Here is a 22,150-nt window from a genome sequence, read left to right on the forward strand (position 1 = left end):
AGGTTTTCGAAGCTCTTTGTGACTTGGAAATCTGACCCACAGGCAACTCACAGGGGTTCTGTAAAGGAGATCCAAGGATTTGACATGGATGTGTCAATTTTCTGCTTTTAAAAAAGACGTCAGCCTGCAAGTAAACTTGCCATGGCAGTGGTGTGTTGGAGGCCATTACCTACTTATTTCCAAAAATTATTTAGCTGACTGGCTGGCCGCCTTTCCTTTTTCCCAGGCTCTTGGAGAGAATGTAAGAGCTGAGCTACTTGGCTACAAGAGATTTTCTCCTCTGGAATTGGCAGCTGCTCATTCCGGAAGAGCAGCAGCATATTTGGCCACTGATTGCAAAAGAAAAGGGAAAACCATTATTTTTTCATTTCGCTTTTTAACTCTCCAGTGGGAGACATTGACTGTATTTGGGTGACCCTCATTGCTACAGCATTGCTAAGGCTTCCTTATTCCTTAAAAGCTAAAAATTAGGATATTCAGTTCTTAAAAATGCATATATTCCCCTTGGCTGGGCTCGGAGCAAGCGGGTGCCAAGTGTCTCATTGTGTCAGGCCTTACACAGCAGCACATTCAACGTCACGGCTTCATGAGTCAGGGTTTTCTGTCTGAAAAGGAACACGTCAAGAAAACCAGGACAAAAATTCCCTGAAGCCCAGCAACAGAGCATGCTGTGTAAGAAGCTGTGTTGGGAAGGAGAGCGAGATGTGGGAGTCAGATCTGCCCGCCTGGGCATCCTTCCACGCTGGACAAAGGCAGCGCGGGGTGACGGTCAGCGAGGCTCCGTGACTCAAGTGCTTTGATAATCGCTCCAGGAGGAGCTCAGTGTGCGGGCCTGGCCAGACCTGTGGCCTTGCTGTGCCTTTGCTGATGTCAGGGCACCTTTGAAGGCACTCCACGAACGCCTTGTTGCTCACACTGCCGGGCTGAGCACTCCGTGTGCGCCGTGGCTCCTGTTCAGACCTGCCAGGATCACACGGAGCTGCTGGAGCTCTGGGGTGTTGGATGTGTTACATCACAGGGCTCTGCTGCTGTCACCACCAGCCCCAAGTGCATCACTGTGGCAGGAAACGCTGACCGTGGGCAGGCTGGGGTTTTTCTGCTATTTCCTCTGCTTTCCATTAGTAATTCCATTAATCCATCAGCGCCTATTGCATCCACAGGTCACAAGGTGCTTTGTAAAAGGAGGTTGAACATCTCATGTAGGGAGACACAGGACACAGGGAAGGGCAGGGCTGGATGGGATATTGGGAAGGAATTGTTCCCTGGGAGGGTGGGCAGGCCCTGGCACAGGGTGTCCAGAGAAGCTGTGGCTGCCCCTGGATCCCTGGAAGTATCCAAGGCCAGGTTGGACATTGGGGCTTGGAGCAGCCTGGGACAATGGAAGGTATCCCTGCCCATGGCAAGGGGTGAAAGAGGACTGGTTTTAAGGTCCCTTCCAACCCTAATTATTCTACAGTTCTATGATCATTATGCCCACTATAAAGAGGGAGAAGCTGCCAGTGGCAGTGACTCTCATGAGGTTACAACTCTGCCAGCCTGGAGGGATTTGGCAGAGCTCAGTTCTTCAAGGTCCTCTCAACAGATGCTTCTCTGCAGTTTCTGATGTTGTGTAGATTTCTGTGAGGAATTTGTTAGTCTGGAAATATTACTGAAGAACCTTGTAAAGCAGGACTTTGGGAAATTGATTTTCCCTAAATTCAGCATTCTGCTGGAGGCCATCACTTTCTCCTGTGATCTGCACCTTAGTGGTGACATTTGGTATTTGAAGGAGGCATCAAAGAGAGGTGTATATGGAGGAATGTTGCTGAAGCTGAAACCATTTCTGTTGGTGCACCCACTCCAATGTGAGGTGTTTGAGAGCTCTGACTGACGGCAAACGGCCTTAAACTCCGTATTTGGTTGATGAAGAGAGATCAGCTCTTTCCCGGAGTGATTCAGACATACTCTCCTTTTGAATCACTTAAGGAAGCCTTTCATCTCTCTCTCTGTTATCTGCAGAGGGACATCTTCCCCCTAACACTGGACTTTGAATGAGCTGCTGTGAATCCCACCTGCATCCCACTGGTCTTGACCAGCAAAGCCACTGGACTTGCTCCTGTGCCCTTGTGGGGGATGATCAGAAGTCCTGCTCAGGCACATTATTTTGTGTCTGCACTGAGGAGGCTTTGCACCTTCCTGTGGAGCATCTGTTGGGAGTTAGTGCTGGAGGCAGAGATGGGCTGGATGGGCTTTAGGTCTGATCCAGCCATTCCTGTCTTCCTTTGATCTAGAATAATGTTTAGCCACCGCTTATGGCTGCAGGAAGGACAAGGATTTTGCTGGTTTCAGTATTTCTGCACATTTTTTGAGAAACAAAGAGTCACTTTCTTTGGGTTTAGTGAGTCTGGAGATTAGCACTGATCCCCATGAATCCTGCAGCATGTGCAGCATTCCTGGGAGTTGTGTATGGATGGACTCCCTGGGTAAGCACAGCGTGCCTTGGGTGGACATGAGAGAAGATGGTTTGGTGTATGACAGTGGAGCAAAGATGGAACGAGATGGGAATCGCTGCGGGGCTGAGTTTTGGGTCATGTTCGGGTGGTTTTGCTGCCTGTTTCCAGTTCCTCTGAAATTTGGTTTTCTGCTGAAAAATCTAACTCAGGAGGATTTGTGTGAGGACTCTCAGGAGTCACACTGAATTGGGGGACTGTTTTTTGAGGTATTTTCTGAAGAAAACAACAGGTGAAAGAGGGTGATAAAATTCCCCTGGCTCCAGGCTCTGCTTCCAGGACACGGTGAGGGCATCACTGGCCTCCTCAATTCAAGGCAGGAGGGAAAAGCTTCATTCCTGGGAGCCCACCTGCTCTGCTGCTGCTGCTCCTCCAGCCAAGGAACATTCCTTTGGCTCAGGAAAGCAGGAGCTCTGTGCCAGGCACTCCCCCCACCTGCGTGGGCTGGGAGGAAGAGGAGGCCAGACATGGCAGCTGCCCCTCGCCAGGCAGGAGCTTACAGAGAAACCTGGATCCCTTCTGAGTAACAGTGAGTTCCTAAGCCAAGTGAGGGTGCAGATTCCCTTTGCTAGGAGCAAGGCAAGTCTGTTCTTGGTGGGAAGTTCCTTCTTGGAGGCTCACCTGGGGAAGAAGGAGGGGGATATGGGAACAGCCAGGCTGCGTGGGACTGCTCTGTGATGGGCCAGGGAGCAGTGGAGTGATTTACCTGCAATGTCGGGATGTCTCACCCATGAACATGAATGAACAAAGGTGGGGGAGGACCTTGGGTTTCCCCTTGCCCAAGGTACTCTGGCTCCTGGTGCTTTCCCATTGAGACTCAAAGAGAAGCTGTCTTACCCCTCTCCATCCTCTTCCCAGTGTGGCACAGAGCTGGGAAGGATCCTCATAGATCCAGGGACTCGGCTGTCCCCTGCACCAAGAGTGGGCAGCATCAAACAGCCTCCTCTGCTCTTTTCATAGGATCACAGAATAGTTTGGGTTGAAAGTGACATTAAAGCCCATCCCATTCCACCCCCTGCCATGTGCAGGGACACCTTCTACTAGCCCAGGCTACTCCAAGCCTCATCCAGCCTGGCCTTGGACACTTCCAGGGATCCAGGGGCAGCCACAGCTGCTCTGGGCACCCTCTGCCAGGGCCTCCCCACCCTTACAGGGAGGATTTTCTGCCCAATATTGAATCTAACCCTGCCCTCTGGACATGGGAAGCCATTCCCCCTTCGCCTGTCAGCCTTGAAAAAGTCATTCTTGTAAGTTCCATTTAGGAACTGCAAGGCTAGATAAGGGTGACAATTAGGTCACCTCAAAAGTTTCTCTTTTCCATAATGAACAATCCCAATTCTCTCATCCTTTCCTCACAGCAGAGGGGCTCCAGCCCTTGGACCATCTTTCTGGCTTCCTCTGGACTTTCTCCAGCAACTCCAGGTCCTTCCTGTGCTGGCCCCCAGGGCTGGGGCAGCTCTGCAGGTGGGGGTCTCACCTGAGTGGGGCAAGAGGGGCAGAATCCCCCACCCCCACTTCTGCCCATGCTGGGGGATCAGCCCAGGGAGCTCAGCCAGGTGAGGGAGGAACAGCCAAGTTCAATGGGACACACAAGGTGCCCCTTGAGGCTCAATCGCTGCCTTACTGTGGACATGGGCTGGGGTTCCTCAACAGAGGGGTCCTGCTGGAGTTTCTGGATCCCAGTGCACATATGGCCAGCTCTCACCCACCAGCACCCAAAGCCCTTCTCCTCAGAGCTGCTCTTGATCTCTTCATTCCCAACCTGAATCGATCCTGGGGGTTGCCCCAACCCAGGTGTAGCAGCAGCAGCACTTGGTCCTGTTAAACCATGTGAGATTCCCCTGGACCCACTGCTTGAGCTTGTCCAGGTCCCTCTGGATGGCCCTGTCCTTTAGGTGTGTCACTGCACCCTCAGTTCGGTGTCATCTGCAAAGCTGCTGAGCTCTCCGTCCCTTCCTCTACATAATCAATGCAGATACCAAATAACACTGGTCCCAGTATGGTCCCCAAAAGCAGCTGCAATTGGGACTGAGAGATGTTCAAGCTCCAGTGAACTGCAGGATTCCACACAATGCCTCCCTCCTGCCCTGCTCCTCAGGGCTGCCCCATGCTCAGACCAAATTCCTGGGCTCCAGACCAGGCTGAGCACCTGAAAGTTCTGTGTGCCAGCACCAGCTGGTGGGCAGGTCTGGCTGTCTCCCAGCACAAGGCATCGGGAGCTGCGGGCTGACCCCGCGGGGCTGCGCCTGCCTCTGGCACCCAACACATCCCGGCGGGAATGGCAGGTGGCCACCGGCCAGGATTTCAGGCTGGGATGTAGCGCCCTGGCCTGTCCCTCCCTGCCAGCTGCCTGCAGTGCCCCGAGGCAGCGGCTTCGCAATTCCGAGCAGAGGAAGTGGCAGCCGCACGTCGAGCCACTCCTGGCAGCGCCGCGGGTCACTGCCAACCCCGCCGGCCGCGCTTCCTTCCCCTCCGGCTCCCGGGAAGGGAAGCTGCCCCAGCAAAGTGCCCATCAGCAAAAAGGTTGCGGGTGCCGCAGGGACACCCAGCTGCCTTTTGGATCAGCGCCCGAGAAATTTGGCAGGAATTGCGCCAGAAGTGTGGAATAGCAGAGTTGGGAGAGCCGGGGAGATTTAAACAGGATGAATCCAGCCACGGGGCTGGGGACAGTTGCTACCTCAGGTTATTTTTTGGAGGTGTTTGGATATTTCTAGGGAACTGCCCTGCCTGTGTTTTCTGCCCAGCTGGCTCTGTCCTCCCCTGTGGTTATGGAAAGATGTTTTTCAGCCAGAAGCGCCTCGGTTCCGCAGCGCTCCCCGCGAGCCGTGTGACACTGCCTCCAGCGCTGGGATCGGCGCTCACTGCTTTCCCACAATAGGCAGGACACCGCTGTGAGGACGCCAAAAACCTTCTGGCTCCAGAAAGGATTTAGCCCAGCAAAGCCTTTCTGCTGCCTGAATTCAACCCCTCATCCTGCCGTGTCCGAGCCACTCTTGCTTCCGTCTTCTCTCAACCGAGCTGCTTGCACATCCCAGCTGGGAAGTTGAGGTTGGGAGAAAGTCTGTGGAATTGGGGAGTGAAGCTTGGAGATGCTGTAGTGAGCAGCCCCTGTGAGGGAGCGTGCTACCTGCCCTGCATCCCTGTCCTGTCTCTTCCTGGGGCTCTTCCACAGGCAGTAATCCTGCCTGTGGAAAGGCAGGAAAATCTCTTCTGACTGTTTCATGCTGTGGTCAAAGCACAGAGTGTCTTGTGCCACCCTCCAGCCATGGGCAGCAGATCGCTCTGCCCTGCTCCACCACATCCCCTGCTCCTCCCACTCCACCTGTTCCAGCTCAGCAGGCGCTGGGCTTTTCCAGTCCCTCTGCCAGGCTGGGTCGGGGCTTTCTCAAAGTGCTCACCTCATCCCATGAGTTGGTGGCCAGCAGAAAAGTGGTTACCATGCTCTGCCAGTTGCTGCCAAAGTTTCTGCCAGATCCTGCTCATCCCTGCTTTGAAGCCTGCCTGCAGCAGCTCGGCTTCCCACTGCTCTCCCATCCCATCCTTGAGCACCATTTTGGTGGTCCCCATCCAGATCAGCCCCTAAACTGGTGCTGACACTTTGGCAGTCAAGCAGATCTGCCAGGCAGTCCCGTCTGGCGGGGTGCCACCAGCCATGCACCCACTGAGAGGGTGGCATCTCTCTTCCCACCTCTCTCCAGGCATTTGCTGCAGTGCTCGCGTGCAGGCAGCTGGAGGGAATCAGAGGAGCCGCTTAGAGAAAATCTGGGCAAAGACAAGGGAAAAAAAAAATCCTGGGACCTGGCAAGATCCTGCACAAGTTTCCATGAGAAATCCAACGTGGCCATCCAGGCCGTCTGTGCTGGAGAGTTCCCAGGCCTCTCCCGGGGTCAGCAGTGCTGCCAATACCCACCCAACTTTCGGCAGAGCCCTGACCAAGCCTGGTCTCCAGCCCACGGCTCCAGCAGCTCCTCCTTCTCTGCTGCCGGTTCCCAGCCGCCCAGGGAGCTGCCTGCCTCCCGTTGCTCCCGTGATATATTTATTGCTATCAGTTTAGTCTTTAATTTCCTTTGTTTCAGAATATCTGACGGCGCAATTAAGAAGGCCCGAAGGGAAGCGTGTGTGTGCTCGGTCATCAGACCTGCGGTTACCGTCTGTCTGGAAGTGGTGCTGGAGCAGGGCTTGGGAACAGCTGCCAGGCTTCCAGCCTTGTTTTCATTTTCTAAGATGTTAACTGAGAGCCCGACGCGAAGAGACACCCGTACACACCCAGAAACCCCGCCACACACACAGAGCCACACGCACCCGTACGGAAACACACACATAAACACAGATGTGGGCCGGCACGGGGACGTGTAAACACAGCCCTGTGCGGAACCAGCCCCGGGAACGTGGGATGGGACCTGTCTCATCCCGGCTCTTCACAGGTCGTGGTGTGGCAGGACGGGGCTGCGGCGCGGGGAGCGAGGAGCCGCCTGCACCCTGCACCTCCAAGCCACGAAGTGCAGCTTGTCCTGCCCTGGCTCCGGCACGGAGGGGCAGGTCCCTCCCGCTGCTCGGCCGAGACCTTCCAGGGGGAGAGCCCGGTCACAGTAGCTGCGAAGAGGCACAGCTGGGGCTTGTTTCCTCCCAGCCTTGGCTGCAAGGCGAGCATGCGAGGATGTGGATGAGCGCAGGGTCGGGGTTGTGGAGCTCTCCGTGCCAGCAGCGGGAGATAAGCTGGGCAGCTCTGCCCAGGTGTGCTGGAGGGGGCAAAGGAAGCTTTAATATTAATTACAGCAGGGTTGGGAAAGGAAAGAGCCTTTCCCTTTGTCCCTAGGGGTTGGTAAATCCTGAGGGGCTGCAGCTCCTGGTGCCCTGGAGACTGGTGGTGATGGGGGCCCATGGTACTGGGATGGTGGGGACCTGTGGTACTGGGGTGCTGGGGACTGATCCTGCTAGGGTGATGGGAACTGATGGTGCTGGGGTGCTGGGGACTGGTGCTGGAGGTTGCTGGGATGATTTGGACCAGTATGTAAGGGTGATGGGGGCCACTGGTGCCAGGATAATGGTGACCAGTGGTGCTGAGGTGATGGGATCAAAGGTGTCAGGGTGACCTGTGAGCTCAGGGTGATGAGCACCTCAGAGAGCCAGTGCTGCCCCACAACTGGCTGACACACAGCAGTACCAAGGTGGAGTGTTTGCCAGCAGAATTTGGCAACATCAAGGTGGGGTGTCCAGAGCTTCCGTGTGGAAAATCCCATCCCAGAGCCTGGCAGGTATGTCACCAGGGCTGCCAGGAAGAAACAGTCTTCGCCCACCCATCACTGTCCTTCCTGCCCAAACAGCAGAGCCCATGTGGGAAATGCCAGGCTGGGAAAAAAGCAAGGAGAAATCTTTCTAGGAGCAGGTTCATGCCTCACAGTGCCCAGCTGCAGAGAAGGAAAATCTCTGGTGGCTTTTAAGGGCTGGGTTCCTGCTGCTGCCGTGGGGCCTCGTTTGGAGCTTGCTCCTCTCCTGCTCCTGTCTTCACAAGACGTGTAGGGACTTCCTATCTCTGGAGCCTCGGGCTCTTAGTCAAATTTGGTTGGCAGCCACAGGCGCGCACACGCTCGCCCGGCGGGATTGCACGCACACCTTGTTTTCTTAGGAAACAAGGGGAGCGTGACCCAGGCCGGGTAGCGCTTCATTCTGCTGTAATAAATTAACATGTCAACTCTTCTGGCCCTAAAACCTGTCCCAGATGCAGTGACAGCCAGGGGGAGAAGCTTGGCATCTTCCTAGTGAGCTCAGCCAGGTGAGGGAGGTGCAGCCAAGTTCAATGGGATACTCAAGGTGCCCCTCGAGGCTCAATCCCTGCCTTGCTGTGGGCATGAGCTGGGGTTCCTCAACAGAGGGGTCCTGCTGGTGTTGGGTGGAGTCCTGAGCAGGGAAATAAAGGGTGGTACATCCCCGGTTTTAACTGGGAGTGTCCCCCTCTTCCCCTTGGTGCCACTGGGCTGGAAGTGCTGCTTGTCCCCTGGGGTCAGAGAGTGTGGAGAGAACAAAGAGCAGGCACAGATGCATCAGTCTCAGTCAGGGCTGTTGTCCATCTCCCCTTAATATCGAGAGTAATTTCTGTTTTCCTTTTCTCTGTTTCTGCAGGAATCTCCACTCCTTTTGCTGACTCTCTGAATTAATCTTAGTGGGAAAAGGGACAGCATGGGCTCATCTTCCCCCAGAGCTGCACTGATATGCTGCCAAAGGTGGCACACCTCCTTGTGCTCCTCAGGGCTGGGGCCACCAACTGGAGCAGCAGGAGGGGCACAGGAGGCTTCAGCGGCATGTGCCCTCTCTGCAGCCCTGGCTCCAGGGGCCCTGGGGACCTGCCACAGCTCTTGCTTAGTCCCAGGGCTGGTCCTTCCCCACCATCCCCTCCATCCTAGCAAGTTTCTCCCAGTGTCACCTGCTCTTCTGTGAGCCTGCTTGAGATTTGCTTCTAAATACTTTTCTTCCCATCTTTTCACCCTTACCAGCCCTCTGCCTCATCCCAAAGTGCTCTCCTTTTCCTTTGGTGAGATCTTTCCCTTGAGCCTTGATTTTTCCCTCTGTGCCAGGAATCATGTAGGTTCAGGCCATCTGAAATGCCTTGTTAAGCAGATGTGTCTCAAACAGCTTCAGCCTCACAAGTCCTCCTGAATTTTGGGCTTTGGGCTCAGTCTTCGAGGCAGATTCCACATCCCATGAGACATGTGCAGGGCAGGGGTGGTAGAGCCAGGATGTTCACTCCCTTTTGGGCACTGATGACGGGGTGCTCTGCATACTGAGGCTCTGGCAAGGGCACCGAGCGCTCTATCGAGGCTCCTGCATCAGTGCCAAGCAGGGCTGCGGAAGAGCCCCGGTCTCTGCTGGAGGGCGATAGCTGTGCCGAGATAACCCCGCTATCAGACCCCCGGGGCTGGCCCCACCCGTCGCTCCAAGGCAGCCCAAAGCGTTCCCTTCTCGAGGCAGAAAGGCTGGTAAGCCCCGTGCGGGGATTCCCCAACCAGACCCAAGTTGGGGTGCAGCAAGGAGAGGCCTCTCCTGCAGCTCCCCAGGGCTGGATTTGACCCGTCTCCGAAGCACAGTCACCATGAGACTAAACACTTGCTGACCAAAGCTGCCGACAAGGGTCTCGGGGGACCACTGGGGATGTGTCATCCTGCTCCCGAGCCAGCCTCGAGTTCCAGCGGTGTCACACAGAGAGTGGCTCTGCCGGGGGGTCCGGATCCCGGCCCCTGCCCTCCCCTGGCTCCTGCGGGCCTGTGCCAAGTCCCCTGCTGGGCACGGGGGCGGCTCTCAGAGCCGGGTCCTGCGGCAGAGGTTGCGTTCGTCTCGCCTCCAGCCCATTGTCTTGTTTATTTGTCACGGTTGGTCCCCAATTAAGAGTTTGAGGCGTTTGGGACAAGGAACTGTTTCTTCCCATGTGAACGTGCGGTTCCCGCTCCGCCGGGCTGTGATGTGGCCGGCGACCCGCAGGAGCATCTGCTATTGCAGCAACAGTGCCCGAATGCGTTTCAGATGGGCTCGGCTCTGCTTTCCGTGCTCGGGCCGGCGGCCAGCCGGGGATGGAGCCTCCAGCCGGCCCTCGGGATGCGATGTTCTTGTCCTCGGGGACCCGGCTTGGGGATCTGCTGGGGAGATCGTCACCAGCCAAACGCGTCTGGCCAACGCCGAGCCTTGGGGGGCACCCTTGGATGGGGAAGGGGCTCTGCCGTGGGCACCAATGGCTCTGACCCCAGCCTGGGTGCACACGGGGGAAGGCGGGATGCTCCACCTGGCATCTCTCAGGGAACGACCCGACCGCCACCCCGAGCTCTGCCAGTGAGGCCAGCCCCGCTGGGGATGCTCCCGCCGGCTCAGTCCCGGGGACGAAGCGCGGGTCACCCCGCGGAGGGGACGAGCAGCCGGCGGTGCCCCGGCCCCGCACCTGCCCCCGCGGACGGCAAGTCCCGTCTGGCCGGTGGCCCCGGGGCACGCAGGGCCCGTCCGGCCGGGTTCGCGCGGCGTCAGGCAGCACATGATCCGCGCCGCGGGGCCAAGGGCTGAGGTCAGTCAGTCACACCCAGGAGCGGCACTGACTTCACCGCGGGCAGGAGCAGCTCCTCACGTATCCCGCTCCCCGAAGGCAGCGCTGACCCGCCGCTCGGGGCCCATGGTCAGGCCGCTCCGTTATCGGGGCGCGGGCATCGCTCCCATCGTAACGGATGGATCCCCGGAGCCCTTCCTGGCTCTCGTCCCAGCCAACATAGTTTCTGTGGTCCTGGGGCCGAAGGGGAGTCACTGACAGGGTCCTGCCGCTGCCGCTGGGGAAGCCGCAGCGCCGGTTCCTTCGCGGTGCTCCCGGTCCGGCTCGCGGGCTGGCCCGCTTCCCTGGGACGCCGGCTGGGTAGGATCAGCCGCTGGCTGAGGTAATTGAAAGCCCTTTCCATCTCTCCCGAGGCCGGGATGAGCAGAGCAGCGCCTCCTGCCTCGCTGGGGCGATGGCACGAGCCGGGGGGCGCCGCCGGCCCTGACTCCAAAGCCTCGGGGGAGGATAGAGGAAGGGATTTGGGGAACTTTAGGGACTTGTCCACGCGTTTCCAGGGGAGGAAGAGTTAAACCCTCGCCTGCTGCTAATGAGCCTTAACTGGGAATGACCCGACACAGGGGAGAAGTGAACCCATTGTCCTCGCCTGTGTTTGACTGTCTTCCAGGGAGACTCATGAAACGCAGAGCCGGGGCGTGAGTTCCCGATTTATGTCAGGAGGCTGTGATTTATTCTATTTATTTATTTTTGCCATCTGGTTGAGGAGGGATGTTGAACGCAAGCGTGAGAAATCCAGATGTGCACAGCTCCTCGCTCCCGCGCAGGACATCGTCCCCAGCCCAGCTCCCGGCCCCGCCGAGCCCGAGCCTGCCCCCGGACCCTGACACCCCTCGAGCTGCCCGGGGCGGGTTGGTGGCACTCCACAGCACCTGCAACATCCCTGGTGGGAGTGAGCTGCGGGTGTCGACACAAGGAAGGACTAAGTTTGGATGTCCAGCCCTGGACTTCTCAACATAGGAAATGTTGGTCATAAAATACCATGGTAACAATAGCCATGGGGACACACAGGTGTCCCCAGCTGCAGAGTCAGGGTGACCCTGCTGACAAGGACACATCAGGGTGCCATGGTGACAAGTGCTGCAGGACCTGGCCCTGGGACATAGTAGCCATTCTAATGTGATGATGCCCTTTCCCATGCATATGTTTTTGGGGGAGTTGTATTTCTTTGAGTGCACTGTATAACACAGTGCAGGCAGGAAACGGGCCCCACAAATGGGCTGCAACCCCAAGATGGGCATCCTCCAGGACAGGGACACAGGAGACACCCAAGGTCCATTCCCTGGTGGCAGGCTGGATGATGGAAGAAAGCCACATCATGTATGGGGACACACTGTGGCATCCAGGGATGCCCCTGGGTGCCCAGGCTGTGGGATGGAGGAGCCCATTCTGTTTTGGTATTTACCCCTTTCATAAAGGGACAGCAGGGCCAGGCTGGAAATGGGCATCACTGGCCCTGCTGTTACCACTGGTGCAGCATGAGGCTGCCACTAGCACAGGGCAGTGCCAGTCTGGGGTCAAACCCACACCATGAAATCTCCCATAGGAGCTGGGGGACACAAGTGGGCAGCACAAACCTGCAGGGCAGAGGAAGATGGGCTTAGGGGGCAACTTCTGAATTTCTGTGATGATCTTTAGGTCGGGGCTCCTCTGAGACACGAGAGATGATCACACAGGATCTTAGCTCATCCGCTTGCTGTCTCATGCCTGGGAGGTTTGGCCAGTGGCCCAAGGGCTCTGGAGGAGGAGGAAAATTTCATCATCCTGCTCTAACGTCTCCTGTATAATCGGCCTCTTGTTAACCGCTCCAGCCCCATGCGAGGCGCTCGCTGAGGACCGGGGCACTGATACAGCCTTAGGTGGTCTTGGCCATGGCAAAACTCTGCTGAGCCTCTCCCAGCACAGCCTGGGAAGTGGCTGTGATTTTATCTGGTGTGTCCCCTCCACCTTGCACATGTTCACTCAGCTCCCTCAGCCTCTTCTTAGCCTTTCTCCGTTTCCCCAGGAATTTCCAGTATTGCCAGAGCGGGGCTCCCCACACCACGGTGCTCCACACACTGGGATGGTCCCCTCACCATCATTGTAGTCACACCACGATGGTCCCCATGCCAGGACAATCCCTGCAACACGATGATCCCTGCACCACCATGGTCCCCACATCATCCCAGCACTTTTGAGCAGCTGGTGAGTGTCAATTGAAACATTCCCCCCTAGAAAAATATATTTCCAATCAGCCATCCCATAACAGGTGGGAAGGGAGGAAGGAACATGGTAACAGGGGACTGTGATCCACAGCAATGTCTTGAGGGGTTTTGGGACAGCCCCAAGGGTGCTTTGGGGGAGCAGAGGTGTCAGAGAATGAGCACAAAAAGGGGACCCAACAAAGAGCAGCCAAATACAGTCTATTTCTGTGAGTTTATTTTAAAAAAGTAAAACAAGAAGTATAAAAAAATAAATATTTAAATACGTCATTATTATATTACAAGACTTATTAATAATTATTAATTATTATTAACAATAAAATTATTAAAACTTTACTTTCAGTGCACGCTGGGCTTTCCACGGAGGCAATAAATAACTCAGGAGCGAGCCAGCGCCACCTGCCACCGGCCTGGGGCCTGTCCCTGTGTCCCCACGTCCCCATGTCCCACATCTGTATGTCCCCATGTCCCATGTCCCCATGTCCCCTTGTCTCATCCCACCATGCCAGGGCTGCATTCAGCCGTGCAAAGCCCAGTTCGTGGCCGTAAGTACATTCAGAACTCTTCCAATGGGAAAAGCACTTTTCCAAAGGAGAGGACGTTCCGTGCCCCGCTGTGCCTGCGCGGGGGAATGATGCTCCACAGTGAGGTGACTGTCCCACACAGGTGGCCTCGTCCCAGACGGTGGGACCCAGCCCCAGCCAGCACAGCCACCAGTATCCTCAGTTTGGCTCCTTGCAGGGGAGCTCAGTCTTAAAATGTGCAGGGGGAGCATGTCCCCATGTCCCTGTGTCCCCGCCAGCCACGGCATCCCAATGTCCTTCCTCACAGTCCTTTTTCCAGGGAATTGAGAGGTTTCAGACGGTGCTCAAGGGCATCTGTCCACTTGCTCTCCGTGGTGACACCATCCATGGGGGACGGAGTCCGGCCCTGCTGCCAGCCCCCACAGCTCCCCGCACCCCATGGGAGCACAGGGATGGCTGAGGCACGTCCTGGGACCAGCCCACGCCCCGGCATCTCCTCGGGGATGCGCTGCCTCGTCCTGCTGGATGCCGGCGCTACTCTGCCCGGGACACCGGGCTGCGACGATCACCCCCTCAAGGGGCAATAAATTACCGGAGGGCGGATGGGGCCAGCGCAGGATGCGTGTAATAAATAGGGAGGCGGGAATTCAGGAGGCAGCGAGGAGGGCCGGGCAGCAGCAGAGAGGCAGCGCAGCCGGGGCGGGCGCTCATGAGGGGCTGAGATGAGGTAGGAGGACACGTGCTGCCTGGCCGATGACCTGCACGTACTTCCTGAGCACCTGGCAGCCCTGCTGCTTCTTCTTGAAGGCACTCTTGCCCTTGGAGCTGTCCCCATACCTGACGTCCACCTGGAATATGTTGTAGTTCTTACAGAGGAGACAAGTGAGGTTGGAGATGAGGCCTCGGGTGGTCTTGGTGGTGTTGTGGAGCCGCTCGAGGAGCTCTTTGGCCATGGGGTTGAGCTCCTCCTGGTCTCGTGTGATGTTGCCCAGCGAGGCATTGAGGAAGGCGAAGAGCTTGTACATGGCCACCATCACCTCCTTCCTCTCGCTCGTCCGGTTGACGCGGAAAGCGGGGAAGAAGATTCCAGCGGGGTTGCAGAGCTTGTCACTCTCGCTGCTGAACGGCTCTCCCTGGCACTTCAGCTGAGAGGAGAGGCGAGCGTCACCCCATGTCCCCTGTGACCCCCCTGCCATCATCCCCGCGGTGTCCCCAGCCCTCCCCCTTCATGCACTTGTGGTTCAAACCCCCCCCCGCCCCTGTCCCTGGCCGTCCCCAAGCGCCACTTACATAGAGGCTGAAGAGTTCCTGGGCGGTGGCGTTGAGCACGGCCACCTGCTTGCGGGTCTGCTCCAGCACGTTGGAGCGGCACAAGCTGTGGCTGGGACAGCCGGAGCCGGTGACCAGCAGCGCCCGGCTGGCCACTGGCCGCCGCTGCAGCAGGAGCAGGGCCACGAAGGGCACGACGCCTGTGTGGGGAGAGAGGCTGGTGTCACGGTGCTGGCCCACGGGGACCGCATTATCGCTGGTGCAGAGCATCCACCGAGGATGAGCCCAGTTCCAGGCATCCAAAGGGAGGGTGTCCGGCTGGAGCGGGACTGATCCCGCTCGGGTGAGTGTGCAGCTCAGCTGGAATCCCCAGACCCCCCACTCTGCCGTCCCGGTCGTGCCGCAGCTCCCATCCCGCTGCCGTCCCCCTCACCTGCCCCCCGGCAGGGGCTCCCGCGCCTCCCTTCCCGGCGGGGGGCCCCGCAGCATTCCCACATTTCGCAACCGGCCCGGTGGCGACCTGGCGGGTTTAATCAAACGTGCAAGACGCTTTTTCCTCCGTTACCCTGGTCCGGGCGCTTCGGGAGCAAGGCCCCACCCCGGCCCGGCTGACTCAGCGGGGCTCCCGCAAGGAAACCTGCTCTCTGCGTGTCCTCCCTCCTTCCTCCCGCCCCCGGCCCCACTGCCTGCCTCAGTTTCCCCGACTGAAAGTGGGCGCAGCGCCGAGGAGCCCTGGGGAGAGATGATGCAGCTGCCAGAGACTCCAGCCAGGAAATCCCTGGACGCGGAACAAGGGGACCCTTGAGCCTCCGGCAGCTGGGTCGCCCCGGCGTCCCCTCCTGAGAGCGGGGCGCTGCAACCCCCAATCCACCGAAACTCCCCCAAACCCGGATCCATCCCTGCTCGGGGAGGCCAAACCGCTTCTGGAGCCCGCACTGCGCCGGGCATCCTCGCGGGGGGTGGCCCGGGTGTCCCCGCTGCTGGATGACTTGGGTGCCACCAGCAGGGCCCGTCAGGGTGGGGGTCCCGTGCCCCGCAGCCGTGGGGGTGCTACCAGGCGAAGCCCCCGGGCCGTGTCGAGCGCCGAAATCGCCCGCACTTGTCAGAGCCTCGGACGTGCCGCCGGTGCAGGGTAATCCAAGCCTCGATTCATTTATCCTGCCCAGGTGGGAGAGCACTTACCTGGGCGTGTTCCGACCCCTGACCCGCCGCTCCCCTCCCGCACGGGACGGGGGGACCCTGCCTCCCTGCGCCCCCGGGGCCCCGGCTGTTCCCACGGGATGCAGATTCCCTGACCCTCACGAGCCCCTCTCGCTGTGTCCCCCCCGGTCGCTGCTTCTGCCCATTTCACAGCTGGGCAGGGCGAGGCTCGGCACCCACGTGTGCCAGGGGCTGGGTGGATGGGGGGGTCCCGGGTGGGTGCTGCCCCATGGGACCCCCTAGAACGGCTTCTGGGGTGGGGGCTGCTCCCTCCAACCCCCGTCCTGCACTTGGCATCCTCCCCATCCTTCCAGCGCTCCCGGCCGCGGCTCGCAGCATCGGGAGATCCAGAAGGAGGAAAAGTAGGATGGGGGGGAAAAGTATTTAAAAGTACAAAAAAGGAAAAAAAATCCCCCCCTCCTTGAGATTTTTTTTCTTTCCTTGGAAGCATTTCCAGTTATATAAGTGTCCAGATGTTGGCTGCACCGCGCCAGCGCCGCGCTCCGCTCCCGTTGCCAATTCCCAGAGATGCTCATCCCGGGGGGGACGCAGCGCGGCGGGAGCCCTCGCTCCGTCTCCAGCGGCGGCATCCAACCGGGAACCGCTTGCACCCGAGCATCACCGGCAAAAGGAGGGGAGGGGGAGGAAAAAAGGGGGAGGGGGAGAACGGGACATAGTATCCCCAAAGTCGATTTTTTTTATTTTTTTACCTGCCGGCACGAACTTCATTGTGAGCCGCGTCCCGGGAGCGACTTAATAGGGATTGGTGTTGGCAGAGGAAGTTTTCAGAAATACATGTTCATACTGGGGGACTTCTCGGGGTTTATATACCGGTCCGGCCGCCAGCCTGTGTTGTAAGAAGAGGGGAGGAGAAGAGGGGGTGTGGGGAGAGAGTCGCTATCGTTGTTACTGCAAATGAGGAAGTCAGCGTTCGAGATCATGAATGATTCTTAGAAATAAATTTCTGAATACGTTGATGTCTCAACTGAGCCTGTTTGTCTCTTCTTTTGTTTCGCGCGGGCTCGAAGTGGGTGGGCTGGGAAAGATGAATTGAAGCCCCCCCAAGGGAGGTGCGCGGCCGCACGTGGGGTTCGGGGGTGTCGAGGTACGGTGCAAACTCGGCTCTGACTCAGGAGCCGCAAACACTTTCACCCCCAGGTCCCACTCCCTGGGCCAGGGCTTCCCCGCTGGCTGCCGAAGCAGGCAATAATATGAAGGAGGTAAAAAAGACTGGTTTGGGGTTTTTTGGGGTTTTGGAGGGATGGAAGTGGTGGCAGGGTGCCGCACTCCTCGGTCACGGTGGGATGGCCGCGGTGGCAGCGGTGTCCACCAGCCCGCCGCTGGCTCATCCCTTCGGGCAAAAGTATTATCAGTAAAGGGTGGGTTTTCTGCAGGAAAAAGGACAAACCCACCCAGGGGGAGAGGCCGGACCGGCCCCCCCAGGGTTAACCCTTCCCTCGGCGGGGCTGTCCCCTGCCTGGAGCGGGCAGAGGGTGCTGGAGCAGGCAGGAGAGGGCAGGGTCACCGTCCCGTGGGGTTCCCATGGGATCAGGACACTGCGGGGCTGTTCGCTGTCCGATTTGGGTGAAAAACAGGTTAAATGGATCTTTTTGTCCTTCTCTGTGTTTTTTTTCTCATCGGGGCCGAACTGAAACTTTAATCAGGTTTAGCAAGTTTGTGCCCCGGAGGGTGAACCAGCGGTGACAGTCCAGGAACGATGACGCAAGAGCCACCACGACCCCGAGTGTTCTCCCTTGGCGTGGGGGACACGGTCAGGGGGACACGAAGACCCACCTGTGCTGGTGGGGTTGGGCTATAGCTGCTACCTGCCTCAGTTTCCCCATGCAAAGACCAGCCTGGTTTGCCGGTGGCATTGATGCTCCAGCCCAGTTTAGCCCCGTCTGGTGTTAGTGGAACATCAGGGATGAGCTGGGGACTGTGGAGGGCGGGGACCATGAGCTCCATCTCCCGCCCTGCAGCCCCATCCCAGCCTTTTTGGGATACGGGGAGTAGCACATCATATGTTGATGGACATCTGATGGCCTTAAGCACTTAATTAGCTGAGGAATTAATAGCACTTAATTGTTAGCATAGGAGATGTCCTGGAGTGGTTGTGTGCAGGGGTTGACATGGATTTCCCAGGAGTGACTGAGTCCAGGTTGGAGCTGAGCTGGGCTTTGGCCACCGAGGGGTGTAGGACCCCTAGTCATGGTGGGATCATCAAGGTGACACCGGTGTCCCCACCTGCAGCTCAGCCCTTCTGGCAAAAGTGCTAGGATTAAAGGATGCGTTCTCTTTAGGAAAAAAGACAAACCCACGGGGAGACGCTGGGCCTCTGCAAGGGGGGATGCTCCGATGGGAAAACCCGAATTCCTGGTCCAGACAGGCTGGATAGCGAGATGGCAGAATGAGAGATGGGACATGCCAGGATGGGAGGTACCAGGATGGGAGACGATGCCCAGGAATATCCCCTTTCCCAATCCCTTTGGTAGCAGGAATATCCCCTCACGGATCCTGTGCTGATGCCCCATGGAGACGGGCAGCAGGAACGGGGATGCAGAAGCGTGAAGAGACAGTGACAGGGGAGGGGGGGTCCCAGTGTGTGCCAAGGAGGGAGCGAGAAGAAGGGACGGGGAGAGCCAGCCCTCCCTGTCAGAAGAGACTGGGGATCGGGGACCTGTGGGGTTTGGGGGCCCCAGGAGGAGCTGGGGCAGGTCGGTCAGGGCACAGCTGTCCCCACTGTCCCCACTGCCCCCTCCATCTCCACCACCGACCTGCCCAGAGACAAGAGGACAAGCTCAGGGTGTTCCAAGGCCACGCTGCCGTGCTGTTGCTCTGTGCCCCTCGGAGCAGTCCCCTCCGAGCATCCCTGTCCATCACTGTCCTCAGCTCCATCGCAGACACCCCACCCCGTCCCTGTCCCATCCCCTGTCCCATTCCCTGTCCCCATGATACCTCTCTGTCGCATCCCTGTCCCCCTGTTGCTCCCTCTTCCCTGTCCCTCTGTTGTCCCCCTCCTCATCCCGGGTCCTTGCTCGCTCATCCCTGTCCCATCCCTGTCCCATCCCTGTCCCATCCCTGTCCCCGTGCTGCCCCCTGCTGCCCCAGCCCAGAACTGGCTTCTCCCCATCCCATAATTGCCCCCGCCGCCCTATCCCAACTCAGAACTGACCCATCCCCATCCCTGCTCTGGAGCTGCCTCCTGCCCCTTCCCCAACCCAGACCTCTCCTCTCCCCAGCCAGGAACTGTTCCCACCTGCCCTTCCCCATGCCATCATTGTCCCCCCGCCCCAGCCTCTGGGAACTGCCCCAGTCCCTCTCAGAACTGCCCCCGCTCCCCCCATTATCGCCCCATCCCACAATTGCCCCCCATGCCCCATCCTTACCCCTCTGGCTCCCCTCCAGGTCTCTATCCCACGGTGTCCCTGTGCAGGGGGGACACCCAGATTCCGGGGACACCCAGATTCCAGGGTCACCAAAAGCCCTGTATGTTCCCCAGAGTGGGGATGAGGCTGTGGTGGGATCAGGGGTGTCTGGGGGGCTCTCCCAGGGGGCTGAGCTGGGGCTGAGCGAGAGAGGTGCTCCAGGCCCGGGGAAATCCGGAGCTGAATAAGGGGCACCGAATTCCCCTTTGAGTCATGACGAGTCCCTGCAGGGGCTGCCTCACCCCTGTCCCTGTGCCCCACCGGTGTCACCCCACTGCTGCCACCCCAGCAGTGTCATCCCACAGGTGTCACCCACAGGCTTTTCCCATGAGTGGGTACTGGGGTCCCCTTGGGGACCAGAGAAGTCACCACCCGTTCAGTGACACTCAGCTGGTGTCACCCCGTTTTTGCCCTCCCCATGGTCCCAGGAGGTCACGTACCTGCACCTCCCCTCTGCAGCCCTCTCCAGAGCTGGCTGGGCAGCTCGGTGGTGGCACAGTCACAGTCACAGTCACTGTCACGGTCACCCACAGCACGCCAAGCTGGCCCGGGTTGCTTCATGGTGACATTGTCCCAGCATGAATGTCCCCGGATGGCTGCGGTGGCCGTCCCGGTGCTGCTGCTCCCGGGACTGACTCAGGGAGCAGTGCTGGCCGCAGAGCTCGGCAGTGCACAGGGCACCCACAGGGAACGAGTGACTCCATGGGGACACATGACCAGGTCTTAGGATTTTTGACTCAGAGGGGCTGGTGGCAGCAGGTGGCCTGGCCAGACTGCAGGACACTGCTCTCAGTGTGGCTGTGGCCATGACCCAGACAGGGCCGTGACATGTGGCACAAGGTGTCCTGTGGCCTGTGCCATACCATGGTATGGCACATTCCTGGCAGTGCCAGGCCCTGTGGTGGCACCACGGCCTAATGTGTCACATGCCCTGAGCCACACTGCGTGGTGTGCCACATCCTGTGCCACATCCCATCGCGTGCCACATTCTGGGCCGTGCCATGGGCCATGTCCCACCATGTACCATGCCATGTGTCACACCATGTTATCCCACTTGCCCCACCATGTGCCACACTACCCCATGTCACATCCCCTGTGTCCTGGCAAGGATATCAGGCACAACCTGGTCACCAGAATACAGCCTCTCCCTGCCCACAGCCACCAGGACAGACACAGGGACAAAGGGACACAGGAACACAACGTCTCAGTGGTCCATGGGCCAAGGTCAGCACTTTATTTCCTTCTGCCATTGTACAAAAATAAAGAAGTGCCACGTGGGTGGGGGCACTGCCCTCCTATGTGTACCAAAAATATCAATATGCATAAATAAATCCTTGTGATGCTCATAGTTTAACACTGTACAAAAAATATAATAAAAATAGATATTTATATATTAGAAATGTCCTTAAATACTGCATGTTGCAGGAGTTAAATTAACCCCAACAATCAATAAATACAATGAACACACAAATATTAATGTATAAATTAGGGGGAGGCAGTGGGGGCTGTCACCCACTGTCACAGTGCAGTGGCCAGAGCCAAGTCACTGCTGGGCATGGTCAGGGTGCCATGGCCTGGGGGGCTCAGGGGGGATACAGAGGAACCAGGGACGCTGGAAATATGGGAACACCCGTATTTCCAGGAGTGAGCCTGGGGACACTGAGAGCACAGGGACACTGAGCACAGGAGACACAGGGAGGAGGACAGGGATGTACAAAGGGACACAGAGCTTGGGGACACCAAGCACAGAGGGACACAGACTGTGCAGGGACACTGACTATGCCGGGACACAGGATTCCACTCCCAGCTGCTCTCTGGGAGCAGAGCTCGAGCAGGGCAAGGCAGGGGGTGACAACACCGGTGACAGTCACCGGTGGCAGCAGCGCTCTCCGTGGGCCCCTGTGTCGGGTGTTGGGCGAGCAGCTCTTAGTCAGGCTGTGTCACCCGACCCATTGAATCACTGGAAAATCAGGCAGGGCTCAGGGACAGGGAACAGCTGGGCACCCGGGGGACACCCAGCTCCACTGGGGCTACCTGGATCCACGGGAAAGTGGGGCAGGATGTGGGAGAGCCAACCAGGGCTGTCCTGCAGCCGAGTGGTGGCACGGGGACAGCAGGGTCCCCACGAGGAGCCGAAGCGGCAGGAGATGCTGTCAGTGCATCTGAGCCCTCGCTCCGGTGAGGTGAGAAGGGCTCCGTGGTGCCATCGGATGCATCTCCATCCTGGGAATAGGGTTGGGATCGCATCACGTGGGAAGGAGACGGAGATGGTGGAGATGATGGAGATGCAAACGGGAACTCCGGTGCCGGCGGGGCTGCCCTAGGGGCGTGCAGGCAGCCGTGAGCCCCGGTGCGATCTCCCCCTCTCCCGGCGCGTCCGGCGGCTCCCGGCGCTCAGCTCGGCGCTGCGCTCGGCCATGAAGCGGGCGTAGCTCCAGAGGATCTGGCACCCCTGCAGCTTCTGTCGGAAGATGCCGAGGGATGCCGAGGGGCTGGGGAGGGGCCGGCGGCCGGGGCGGGGGTTGGGGGCCGGGAAGAGCCCCGCCAGGTTGTTGAGGAGCGCTCGCACCTTAAGGTGGGTCCTGCTCAAGCGGCGAAGGATTTCGGCCTCGGGGTGGTGGAGGCTGCGCTGGAACCCGATGATGTCCTGCAGCGCCTGGTCCATGTGGATCATGGGCCTCCGCAGCCTCCGCAGCCCCCAGGGCCCCTTCCCCGGCCTCTGCAGCCACTCGGGGGTATTGTTGGTGCGGCAGATGTTGTCGAAGGCCAGGTGCAGCTCCTTCTCCTGCCCAGAAATTGGAGAGGAAGATCAGGTACGTGGAAGCAGCACGGGGACCGCCCCCACCTGCCCTGTGGAGGGGACAGGTGTGACCCCTCGTCCTGGGGAAGGGGACTCACGTAGAAGGTGAAAAGTTCCTGCGCGTCCTCGGCCATGAGCCTCACCAGCGCCTGGGTCTGCTGC

The 22,150-nt window shown here is 58.6% G+C and overlaps 1 protein-coding gene across 1 annotated transcript; it reads right to left on the reverse strand.

The window, feature by feature from the left end:
- Positions 1-14,001: 14,001 nt before the first annotated feature.
- LIF (LIF interleukin 6 family cytokine) lies at positions 14,002-16,492 on the reverse strand. Its single transcript, XM_042779847.1, has 3 exons — positions 16,474-16,492; positions 14,585-14,763; positions 14,002-14,439 (listed from the first exon to the last, which is right to left on the reverse strand). Exons 1-3 carry the CDS (start codon positions 16,490-16,492, stop codon positions 14,002-14,004), a joined length of 636 nt encoding a protein of 211 aa, XP_042635781.1.
- Positions 16,493-22,150: the final 5,658 nt, after the last annotated feature.

This window comes from Catharus ustulatus, chromosome 18, assembly GCF_009819885.2.
Source record: "Catharus ustulatus isolate bCatUst1 chromosome 18, bCatUst1.pri.v2, whole genome shotgun sequence".
Lineage (NCBI taxonomy): Eukaryota > Metazoa > Chordata > Aves > Passeriformes > Turdidae > Catharus > Catharus ustulatus.

Bases quoted from the DNA above. Each gene is read 5' to 3' on its own strand.
- LIF (XM_042779847.1), bottom strand. The intron at 14,440-14,584 runs GTAAGTGGCGCT...CTCTCCTCTCAG, and splicing joins AGGAACTCTTCAGCCTCTAT to CTGAAGTGCCAGGGAGAGCC.